Genomic DNA, 12,810 nt, shown 5'->3' with positions numbered 1-12,810 from the left:
CCATGGGGCCATGGTATAAGTTTAAATAATATAATACATATGAAAGCAATCAGTGAAGTTTAGTGTGCCATGCAAATTTCAGTTATCTTTTAATATCATACTAGAGGCCCGGGGGGCAAAACTCGTGCACTTGGGGGGGAAGGGGGATCCCTCAGCCTGGGCTGCGCTCGCAAGCCGTGAGCCCGGCTTCTGGCTGAGTGGCACTTCCTCTGTAAGAGCGAATTGACCACCAGGGAGCAGCTCCTGCGTTGAGCATCTGCCCCCTGGTGGCCAGTGTGCATAATAGCGACCAGTCATTCCACTTATTAGCCTTTTATTATATAGGATCTTAGAAATTCTGCATATTAGCCTTTTATTATATAGGATCTTAGAAATTCTGGCCTCATTACCAGTGATTTCATTCACAACAACATGATCTACTTTTTGGAATGCACTGACACTTTCTCCATTACTGATTTGTTCTTCACGGGAATTTGTCTCTTTCAACTAACACCCAAGAGTTACTAAGCAAAGGGAAATATTGCCCCAGCAGAACAACTTGACCAGCCAGACCTTGGATATTTCCAACCGTGAGAATCTTCTCCTTGTTGGGATTTCCACTCGACCATCTACTGAATTTATCTAAAAATGCCTAAATAGAAAGAAACACAGTTACTGACCACAACAATGCTCTGTAGAAATATCGGCCCAGTTCTTTGGAACATGGAGAATCAAACATCAAACAGGAACAATCGTTCTCAATAGATTTTCTCCTTATTTCAGAGACTTTTTAATCAAAGGGTTATGATTCAATTTAGGAATTTCCTAAATACCAGTGCTGACTTATATTATTTCATGGGAAGACCACACTTTTATGGGTAACCAACACTTATGGGCAAGGAAGCAGAAAATGCTGTTATTTATACATCTACCAAAGACATCAGATTGCACTTAGGTTTGCTTGCCACAATGAACAGAAGAGACCTGTAACCATACCTTATGGCTTTCATCATCATCGAGATGTACCAGAAAGTGAACTTTTTGTAAGGTTTTCAGCCACGCACTGCTACTAAATTTGGACACTTCTGACAGGATTAGTTCAGCAAATACAGCTTTGGGAAACCCCAGATTTCCTGTTGCAATCATGGGAAATGTGATTGATGAGAAAGATAGCTGTTCTACAGTCATCAAACATTTCTTGATTATATTTGCCATTATCTGAAATGTACAAAATGCATTTATATAAGTTAGGGCTCAAGCTGGCAGAAAACAGAAAAACTGTGGTTACAGCAACCCTGACCAGGCCCTCTCTGTTATCCTAGGCTTTGTCAGGGCCTATGGGATCAGAAAGAGAAACCAAGAAGAGGGGAGAGGGCTTTCAGAGAGATCCAAACTCATACAGGAGAGAGGGCTCACCAGTATGGAAATGGTTATGAGTATCTAAATTGATATTTATGAAGAGTTTTAAATAACATGGGCAAGTGTTTATGTTATGTAAAAAAGGCAGGATTAAAAATGGAAGAATATATCAACTACAAATAAATATGCATAAAACTGAATTGAAGGTAATACAGTAAAATGTTAAAGTTATCTCTACGTGGCTGGATTATGATTTTTATTTTTGTGCTTTCTGTGTATTTCCTGCAATGTACACATATTACTTTATATTCTGAAAAAAAAAAAGTTGTGGGGTTAAATTTTGAATAGAGATGAGAATTAGGTCATCAAAAGAAGGGCACTGACCCTTTTTCATTCTGCACCACAGTTTTGGCTGCATTTCTTAGTTATACTGAAGGATTATTATGCTAATCTAATCTTTAGATACCATTCCTGGAGAATCCCAATGATTGCTATTACTTTTAAGGGCCAATTGCTCTGAAATAACTGAAAGTTGCGATGGACTCTTCACGAAAGGTAATAAAGACTTCAATAAATAGACAGGGTTAAGTACATGTTAGGGTTTCTCAACCTGGGCCAGATAATTGTTTGTTGTGGAGACTGGCATATGCCTTGTAGGGGATTTAGCAGTAGTCCTGGCCTTTACCCCTAGCTACCAGTAGCAGTTGTAACAGGCCAAATGTCCCCCTGTGAGATAAATTCGCTTTGGTTGAGAACCACAGATCTATACCATGCAAGGAGATTTACCAATTTTATAAAATGAAATGGAGAACTAAGGACTTTTTCTACCTGCCAAGAAGACCCTGCTCCATTATCCCAGTCTGGAGCCACAACATGGAGCACAGCTTTGCAGTTCAGATTGCAGCCACTTGTCATGAATATGCTACCCACTTCCTCCTCTGTTTCCTGTCTGGTGGCATTTAACTCTTTCTGGAGCATGGGACCAGCTGTACACAGAAGAGACTGAGAGAGCGATCCTCTTCCAAGCTGAAGATCCGCGGGTACAGTGTTGACAATGACATCGGCCTTCATGAAAACAGCAACAGTTTGTTAGAGGTTGAATCAATAAATAACTGCTGAGCACCTTTGACCTGCTAAGTATTGCGGGGTACTGCACAAGCTATGCTTTGCATCTCATACTGACCTATCAGCCCTACCCTCAGGGAGCTTACAATTTGTTGTTAGTACTTAGCCAGTGGTTCTCAACCTTCTGGCCCTTTAAATACAGTTCCTCATGTTGTGACCCAACCATAAGATTATTTTCCTTGCTACTTCATAACTGTAATTTTGCTGCTGTTATGAATCATAATGTAAATATCTGATATGCAGGATGGTCTTAGGCGATCCCTGTGAAAGGGTCGTTTGACCGCCAAAAGGGTCGTGACCCACAGGTTGAGAACCGCTGGCTTAGACACTATAGTGAGGTGAGCCTCAAAATTTTAAAATTAAGGAAATACATATTCACTACCATCGAGTCAAAAAGTTATGAGTCAGAGTAGAGCTATGAAAATGACTGAAACACCCAGAGACACAAATGAAAGGCAGAGGCAGAAAGAGAAACACACAGAAAGATTGAGAGAGACTGAGGAAGAAAGAATTGCTTTTAGGCAGGCAGGAACTGAGAATAATTATTTTGAACACATTAATACTAGTATACATAAAGAAAGAATAGGTCCATCTGAAAGGGGGTTTCTGATCAGCCTTAAAGGCCTAGACCAAGGAAGGTGACTGGAGTGAAGGTCGGCTAGGTCCATGCAGTCTGTCCTAAGGCACTCAGTTCTCCAATGTCTGTGCCAAGACCATCTCTTTGATGAGATGGGGTCATGGCCTGATGCCAATAGATATTAGATATTCAATTCATCTAATTTCACTTATTCCAATTTTTTTTTCAAATTTGGAGGGAGAACACTGATCATATGGATTTTGAGGATTCTGGTCCCTTGGGGAGCTCTTCCTCATTATAAATGAAAAGGTGTTTATGTCTTGGGGCCACATTATAGTTCTATTTCACACTCCAAGTTAACAATCAGCACTCACGGGTCCACCTCAATCTTATATGAAATTAGTTAACATAAACTAATCTCTGGACCCAAGAAGGTCCTTGCAGGGACAAGAGTGAGTGAGCCTTCCAAAAACAAAAAAACTAGATCCAGCCCACTTTCGTCTCACTCCCACTTACAGCCTCACTCTCTGCTTACTGATTCAATACACTAACATGTAAAAGGTAAAATGGCCTTAATGTTCAAATCAGTTCAAAATAACAAAAAAACCCCTGTGTGTTAAATATACAATTATTAATTGCTATAGAATTTCCAAAAAAGAATAGGTATTTAGATTAGATTTTTTAAAAAATATATTTTATTGGTTTTTTTACAGAGGGGAAGGGAGAGAGATAGAGAGTTAGAAACATCGATGAGAGAGAAACATCGATCAGCTGCCTCCTGCACACCTTCTACTGGGGATGTGCCCGCAACCAAGGTACATGGCTTTGACCGGAATCGAACCTGGGACCTTTCAGTCCGCAGACCAACGCTCTATCCACTGAGCCAAACTGGTTACAGCTAGATTAGATTGTTTAGTAAAGTCTTTTCAAAGAGGATAATGGATAGAACTAATACAGGTAGAAAGAAGTCAGGAAAGCAGTCTAAGTGGGTACTATTTAAGAAAATGCATGGAATTGAGGAAGGTCAGAAAGTTGGCCCATTTAACTAAAAGAGAGTCTCAATGGTGAGAGACAGGGCTGGGAACAGATTTAGAGCCAGATGATGGAGGACTCTGAAAAGTCACCTTTTTCTGGACTTTATCTTATAGGCACTATAGAGCATCTGATACAACAATGTTTTTGGAATGTGCATCAAACAGCAATGTAGAGGATAAATTGGAGGGTGAGAGACTAAAGGCACAGTGGCGAGGCCAGTACCAAGGGAATGAAAATAAAAGGGTATGTACAAGAGACCTGTGCAAGGAAGCTTGAAAATTCACTTGATAGGGAAAGGAATTCAGAGATGAGTTTAAGAAGATTCCAAAGTTTATACAGCCTCATCCATTAGTGAGAATAGGTACCCTGGCATGATTTGATAAGAATTTAACAATCAATAGACCAACTGTGTAGTGGAAAGACCGAGATCAGTATTGGGGCAGTATCTGAACCCTGCCAGTATTGGCTTTACAATTTGTCTGCATAACCACTACACTATGCCAATTCCTAGAGTGACAGAGAAATTTAGTGTACTTTTGTGTCATTTAGTTTCTTTCTAGTCTGATTATATTCACCAAGCAATCTCATAATAGTCATCTAAAGAGCTCACTATTACCAGTAGCAATGGCAATTATCTTTCTCATTGCCAATTAAATAATTGCAATTCCATTTTACAAATGAGTCACTTGAATTTGATTGTCAGGCCAAGTTTGGTTACAATGATAAGATTCAACTTCTCAACCTGCAGATCTAAGGACAAAGTCCTGAACCCATGTAACAGAAGAGTCTATGGACTCGATTTATTTTAGAGAACATGAAGAAAGTAGCTGCCTGCCTCGCCTCTGCCATCTCATTAGCTGCAACAAAAGTAAAAAAAAAAACAAACAAAAAATCCAGAGGAGAAACCAAGATGGCGGCATAGGTAAACACCGGAAATTGCTGCCTCCCACAACCACTTCAAAATACAACTAAAAGACAAAACGGACATCATCCAGAACCACAGGAAGGCTGGCTGAGTGGAAATTCTACAACTAGAAGGAAAGAAAAGCACACTGAGACTCAGGGGAGGTGTGGAAGTAAAGTGCAGAGGTACGGAGGTGCACGTGGAAAGTGCTGGCAACTGAGGACACAGTTGTCTTTTTCAATCGGGAGGGAGTCTCAAGCTCCCAAGAGCTCTGAACTCCAGTTCCGGGCGAGTCTCTGGGGACCCAGACTCATACGGGGGAAAAACTGGACTGTCTGGCAGCAGGCGGAACTCGAGGGCGGCTTTCTCTCAGAGGTGCTTGCAGCAATTACTGGGACACTGAGACGCAGGGCCTCTTAGGGTAGGACTGAGGAGCAGCCATAGCTGCTTGCTCTGCCCTGTTGATCCCCTGAGACCCCGCCCCACCCAAACTGTGCACAGAGGCTTTTGCATATGTAAGGCCTGGACCTTTGCAATCTGAAAATTACCTAACAAACTGAAGCTGGGTCAGAGACCCAGAACTTCCAAAAGAAGGCCCAAGGCCCCATAGCAGCTTGCATTGCTTCACAGCTAGGCCTCATCTGGGCACCTCCAAATACCAAACAAAGAAGAGGAATCTGCAGATCTCTCCATAGCTCCTGCTGGGTAGCCTCAGGAAGAGGCTAAATTAGCACCTCCTTAGATCCAAAAGCCAGTATACCCAGTGGTCAGAGTGGGACCATCCAGATTGCAGCTCCTCAGATCCCTAAGAGACACACTCAGGGGGCAAACTCAGTGAGCACCAAAGCCCCACTGAAGCAAGTCTTGCCCCAGAAGGGTGTCTCCAGCACAGATGTTCTCCCACCGTAGACACAGCTGATTCTCACAGCCAATTGGCCTGGAGGTCAATTCTTCCCAGTGATACCTACAACAATCAAGGCTTAACTACAACAAGACTGTGCACACAGCCCACAAAGGGGTGCACCAAGAGTGTCCACCTCAGGTAATTGTGGAGGCTGAGCCACTGGGCCCTATAGGACACCTAGCACAGAAAGCCACTCTATCAACACAAGGAAGCAGCCAAAATGTGGAGACAAAGAAACAGGTCACAAATGACAGAAATGGAGGAAAGCAAACTACTGGATATAGAGTCCAAACCACACTTATAAGGTTTTTCAAGAATTTTCTAGAAACCGCCAATAAATTTAGTGAGACCCTCAAGAAATCTAGTGAGACCCTCGAGGATATGAAAAAGGACCAACTAGAAATTAAGCATACAATGACTGAAATAAAGAATATTATTCAGAGTTCCAATAGCAGACAAGAGGATCCCAAGAATCAAGTCAAAGATTTGAAATATGAGGAAGCAAAACACACCCAACCGGAAAAACAAAAAGGAAAAAGAATCCAAAAATATGAAGATAGTGTAAGGAGCCTCTGGGACAGCTTCAAGCATACCAACATCCGAATTATGGGCATGCCAGAAGAAGAGAGAGAGCAAGATATTGAAAACCTATTTGAAGTAATAATGACAGAAAACTTCCCCTACCTGGTGAAAGAAATAGACTTACAAATCCAGAAAGCGCAGAGAACCCCAAACAAAAGGAATCCAAAGAGGACCACACCAGAGAGAATCTTAAAAGCAGCAAGAGAAAAACATAGGATTGTCAGCTGATTTCTCAACAGAAACTATGCAGGCCAGAAAGGAGTGGCAATAAATATTCAAAGTGATGAATACCAAGAACCTACAACCAAGATTACTTTACCCAGCAAAGCTATCATTCAGAATTGAAGGTCAGATAAAGAGCTTCACAGATAAGAAAAAGCTAAAGGAGTTCATCACCACCAAACCAGTATTATATGAAATGCTGAAGGGTATTCTTTAAGAAAAGGAAGAAGAAAAAGGTAAAGATAAAAATTATGAACAACAAATACACATATATCAACAAGTGAATCTAAAAATCAAGTGAATAAATAATCTGATGAACAGAATAAACTGGTGAATATAATAGAATCAGGGGCATAGAAAGGGAGTGGACTGACTATTCTCAGTGAGGAAAGCGGTGTGGGGGGTGCGGGAAGAGATGACAAAAATCGTACACCTATGGATGAGGACAGTGGGGGAGGGGAGGTAAGGGCAGAGGGTGGGGTGGGAACCGGGTGGAGGGGAGCTATGGGAGGAAAAAAGAGGAACTGTAATAATCTGAACAATAAAGATTTAATTTAAAAAAAATCCAGTGGCTCATAATCCATAAGAGTCTCTAAATTTCTAATAAATGTTCTCTATTCACTAGTCTTGAACATGTGCCATCTTAAGGTAAATATCAAGTGTCAAAATGGTGGTGGCTATAGAATTCTGAAGACTTCAAATGAATTATAATTCTCAGCCTAGCTACATATTAGAATCACCCAGAATGCTTTCAAAAACTACTAACACTTAGACCAATGATGGCGAACCTATGGCACGCATGTCAGAGGTGACACGCGAACTCATTTTTTTTGGTTGATTTTTCTTTGTTAAATGGCATTTAAATATATAATATAAATATCAAAAATATAAATCTTTGTTTTACTGTGGTTGCAAATATCAAAATATTTCTATATGTGACACGGCACCATAGTTAAGTTAGGGTTTTTCAAAATGCTGACACGCTGAGCTCAAAAGGTTCGCCATCACTGACTTAGACCATATACCTGACCAACTAAAATCTTGATCTGTAAGGATGGGGCCTGGGCATTGATATTTTTTTAAGTTTTCCAGGTGATTCTTAATTGCAGCCAGAATTGTTTCATGGATGTCAACTATAAAGGGGACACAGGGCCTGCTAATTGATGATTCCAAGGAAAAGGAAGCAATAGGAGGACAGGGGCAGGCAAGAGCCGGGCTGAGCATTTAGTACCTGTACTGGTAACCTTTCTCCCTCCTCATTCCTCCTGTGCCTCAGAAAGTGCTCACGCAGGAGCAACAGGGTGTGTTTGTGAAGGGTAATATTATAATGTGATATACATATATGTCTTCCCCATTAATGCTGATAGAACAGGAGAAGAAAACAGAGTTGGGCTGAGAGTAGGTCAAGATAAGTTATCTATAGTAATAAAAGCATAATATGCAAATCGACCAAACAGCTGAATAGCAGAATGACCTTCCGGATAACCATGCTATGACACACACTAGCGCCAGGTCAGCCAAGGCAGGTGCTATGTGATGGGGCGGGGGTGGGGGCACCATTGCCCCACGATTGCCCCACAGAGGGAGGCCCAGGCCACGCTCTGCAGGGCAATCGATGGGGGGGGGGGGGGGGGGTGGAGGAGGGCTCCATGATTGATCGCCTCAAAGAGGGAGGCCCAGGCCACTGACTGGCGGGCTGCAGTGGGTGGGCGGGGTCTCCCTCTGTAGGGCGATCCATTGCGGGGCTCCCGGACTACACTGTGAGAGGGCACAGGCTGGGCTGAGTGCCCCGCCCCCCCGCTCCCCCTACCACCACTGCCGGACCTGCCAAGTTCATGAATTTCGTGCATGAGACCTCTAGTAGAGAAATAAAAGAGGTAGGTTTGTACAACCTGGTTTGTGGTTAAACTTGGATCTCCACACATGAGTACAGGTAGAAGAATATCGGAAATGGTAAGTATAATGCTGCATGAACCTCAGGTGGGTTTAACTTCTCAAACTTAAATGATCTTAATCGTTAACCTTACATCACAGAACCAGTTCATTAGACCCCATTGTTCCTTTATAGATTTACTAAATAGAACCACTTACCTGAAAACATGAAACATCTCCACTTATCAACACGAGTTTCAGACCTTCTTTGGTTTGGGTTGAGGCTACCTTTTTGTTTAGGTTGTCATGGTATTTTGACTGAAGAAAACAGTAAAAAACATTACCAGATAATGTGTCTAAAGACTTTCCTCATAGGTATTCAAATAAAAAATAACTAGTAGATTTCACAGACTTCTCTAACTCAACTCATAATCAGATTCAAAAGCAAGTAATTTATTATCACAATGCTTGAGTATCAACTGTATTTAATACCCCAACTGCCAATGAGTTCTTTTACTTATTACCCCAAGAATCCTAGTCTAGCTGACCCTGTCCATTTCTCCTGACTTACTACTTAAGGGTGCCTCAGTCAGACTGGGAACTGTATTACTGCCTGAAGACTTCCTGTATGTAGTGCCAACATCTGCTTTGCTTGCCAGTGTAGCAGAGAGGAAGTAAATTAAGCTGCCCTCCCTCACCCTCAAACCCTCATTCAATGATTGACAGGAGCTGGTGTAAAACTATCCAAGCAATCTTGTCTCCCAGATAGGACTCACTCTAATTTCCCCAGTGGGAATAAGTGGTAACTGATTTGATAACACACCCTATCAGGGTTCTTTACTTTCCTATTTAAATCACTTGAACTTAAGCCTAGCCAGCATGACTCAGTGGTTGAGCGTCGACCTATGAACCAGGAAGTCATGGTTTGATTTCCAGTCAGGGCACATGTCCTAGTTGCAGGCTTGATACCCAGTGTGGTGTGTGCAGGAGGCAGCCAATCAATGATTCTCTCTCATCACTGATGCTTTTATCTCTCTCCCTCTTCCTTCCTTTCTGAAATCAATAAAAACATATATATTTTTAAATCACTTGCACTTGCATCTGTCTTAGGTCCTCTTCTGGGGAAACCACAGTAAGACACACCCTACAGTTTCCCATAATAATGCATTAGTTTGACTAGTAATCAGTCATATAATTTTAGGATTTAAAGAGTCAACACAGATCATCCAGTACAGAAACGTCATTCTTCTTAAAGGAAACCAGTGTGCAAAGACATGAAGCCACTTGCTCAAAGTCAAACTACTAGCTAATGAAAGAAAAACACAATACTTAAATCTGCTCTTCACAAAAGAGGAGCTCAATGGTAAAAACATGCCACATGTCACACACACACACACACACACACACACACACACACACACACAGTGACAGACATTATTCATTGGTAATAGCACTCTTTTTCAATCAACCCAGATACAGTCTCAAAATCTTTCTCAACATGGAGCTCAGGCAACAACTATCATTTGATCAGCAATAATGCATGAAATGAAATGTATTTTCCATGTCTGATCTAGCTCAAAAAGGATATGAATTTTCTTTGCTTTTAATAGTCTTAGAGAATTATTCACACTCTACATTGTGAAACAAACAGAAAACTCCAGAAGGACTGGGAATGGGCTTCCTGAACCATCCTTTTCACTTTCTCCAGAATACCATTCTTCACTTGTATTCTCCTTCATGCAATCTGGTATGTCTGGTGAAAGCATGAGCAATGATCTCCCACACTCAGAATTCCTTGGGTATGAACTCTTTCACAGGCACTGATGTGAAGACTAGAAAACCTTTCAGCAGAACCAGTCACATTCTCTGTCACAATGTTTTGGCTGGTATCTTTAGTTGTGTTATAATTCTTTTCACATCCTCCAAACAACCTATTATTATGACCATTTCCTTGACATATCAATCAAAATCCTATCATCCTCTATGCTGTTTTTTTATGTCCTCCCATACCATTGGCTTCACATTCATTTTGGTAACTTGATATTTAGACATAATATGAGAAAATTTTTTAGAAACATTTCCATTCCAGGTCTTGATGACATTGACCTTTGTTCTTCCTTGAGTGAATTAGGCGGCCACAGACCTGAGTGTTACCTCCAGTCCTGTACAGCTGACTTGGGGCCATGTTATCTCACAGTGGCCCTTTCCCCTTTTATAATTGTCATTCCAATCAGGGGATACTTTCTCTGCAAGATTCATCCTTATGAAAGGATCCAGGGCTACCAGGAACGGTGCTGGCAACTTTCTAAACAGTTCTTCCCTTCCATGTAAGGCTGTGTCCTAAGACACATAACAGGGAAACGCAGACATGGGCCTTTCATTGAAGAAAAGCTTTTTGATCAAGTAGGTGTCCACCACTAAAAAATAAAAGGTAGATATCATTCAGACAAAATCTTTGGCACAAGAAGAAATTCTGATACTAATGAGACTCTAAAATACAGTATGTCTACTCTCTAAAATAGTACCACTGTCAAGCAGCTCAATGAAAGATGTGGCATGCAGGAATGAAGTGGAGTTAATCCTCACCTAATAAAATAAATCTATTCCATTCTTGGTTACTTTGTAGTGAAGTTTTATAAAATTAATCAGATTTTCCCATTGACATTCAATATAATATTGGAGAGGTGATTTTTTTTTCTGAAAAAAAAAAAAAACTGGCCCTAAAATTTTTTTTAAGTAAAAAAAAAAAATCTGCCCTTAGAGATTCAATAGACACAAACAATAATGCATGAACAATTCAAAATAACCTATTAGAAGTTAAGCCAATGCCATTTTAAATAGTTATAATAGCCAAAAATATTGAAAACAATTGTGTGCTATAATCAAAAGAAGTCATTAAATAAGGTCAGATTCTCTAGAAGTAGAGCCTAGGATGGGAATTCATATGCAAGTGATTTATTAAAGTTGTGTCCTCGGGAGAAACCTGTAAGAAGTGAGAGAAGATAGATAATGTGGTTTAGGTTAAGCCTGGCTTCTGTCTGATCCTTCAAGGAGCTCTGGAGAATATAAGTTGTATCACAGTTGAGACAAGGGAGCTGGGTTCTTATACCTCCATACCAGTCAGTTGTTGTCTATGGGCCCTCCTGGTTGGGAGATGAATGTAAACTCCCAGATACCTCAAGTTTTCTGAACTTCAGTCTCCCAAAGTCCTTCACAGCAAGACATACAGCAGTTATAAGTGCACCTAATAAAAAAGAGACCCCAGGGCATCTGGGAGAGGCACCAATTGGAAGGAAGAGCACTTAGGGAAGTCTGAAGATGAACTGCATGAGTTTAGAAGAAAGAGAATGTGACTTAGCCATGAAGTCATGTAAAAACATCTAAGGGATTTTGGTTCACAGCAAACTCAGTATAAACTAAAAGTGATGTAACTGTGCTTGATGAGGGGAAAGGTCACCAAATGCTGGCAGGGATGCAAAGCAAAAAGAACCCCCATTCATTGCTGGTGGGAATGCAAAATGATGCAGTCACCTTGGAAGACAGTCTGGCAGATTCTTATAAAACTAAATACACTTTTGCCATATGGTCCAGCATTTGCTCTCCTTGATATTTACCCAAATGAGTTGAAAAATTATATCCACACAAAACCTACACATAAATGCTGATAGCAGCAATAGAGCTTTATTCATAACTAGAAGCCCATTGCATGAAGATTCACGCAATAGGCCTTCCTTCCCCTGGCTGCTGGCACCAGAACCCAGGCCTTTGGTTTGGCCACAGCGAGGCTTGGCTTCTCCACTGTGGCCGCAGCTGAGAAGCCAAGCCTCTTCAGTCTTCAATCTTCAGTCTTCACTCCAGCCAGAGCCTTCAGTGTTCACTGCATGCTTGTGTATGCAAATTAACCACCATCTTTGTTGGGTTAATTTGCATAAGCATCCTGATGGGCTGGTGGGCATAGCGGAGTTACACCAATTTGCATGTTTCTCTTTTATTAGTGTAGATAGCCATAACTTGGAAGCAACCAAGATGTCTTTCAATAAGTGAATGTCTAATAAATTGTGGTACTTCTGTAAAATAGAATATTATTCAGAGAGAAAAAGAAATGAGCTATCAAGCTACAAAAAGACAGGGAGGAATGCAAATGCCTGTTGCTAAAGTAAAAGCGCCACTCTGAAAGGCTTCATTTTGCATGATTCCAACTATATGACATTCTGAAAAAGGCAAAACTATGGAAACATTACATAGAGAGTA

General features: G+C 41.1%; 1 protein-coding gene across 6 annotated transcripts in view; it reads right to left on the bottom strand.

Moving 5' to 3' along the window:
• LOC118676791 (protein mono-ADP-ribosyltransferase PARP15-like) overlaps positions 1–12,810 on the bottom strand; it is a 46,037-nt gene that overhangs the window by 19,058 nt on the left and 14,169 nt on the right. For 3 of the 6 annotated variants that reach the window (XM_036351269.1, XM_036351265.1, XM_036351266.1), the window contains exons 3-7: positions 10,714–10,976; positions 8,779–8,877; positions 2,167–2,403; positions 976–1,197; positions 553–631 (exon numbers count right to left, since the gene is read on the bottom strand). In XM_036351269.1, coding sequence (XP_036207162.1) covers positions 553–631; positions 976–1,197; positions 2,167–2,403; positions 8,779–8,877; positions 10,714–10,818 — 742 coding nt within the window. In that variant the 5' untranslated portion in view covers positions 10,819–10,976. Of the gene's footprint in view, positions 1–552; positions 632–975; positions 1,198–2,166; positions 2,404–8,778; positions 8,878–10,702; positions 10,977–12,810 lie in introns of all 6 variants that reach the window. The other 3 variants (XM_036351267.1, XM_036351268.1, XM_036351271.1) reach the window with 3 other exon arrangements.

This window comes from Myotis myotis, unplaced genomic scaffold (genome assembly GCF_014108235.1).
Source record: "Myotis myotis isolate mMyoMyo1 unplaced genomic scaffold, mMyoMyo1.p scaffold_m19_p_2, whole genome shotgun sequence".
Taxonomy (NCBI): Eukaryota; Metazoa; Chordata; class Mammalia; order Chiroptera; family Vespertilionidae; genus Myotis; species Myotis myotis.
This window is presented reverse-complemented; position numbering and strand designations above follow the sequence as displayed.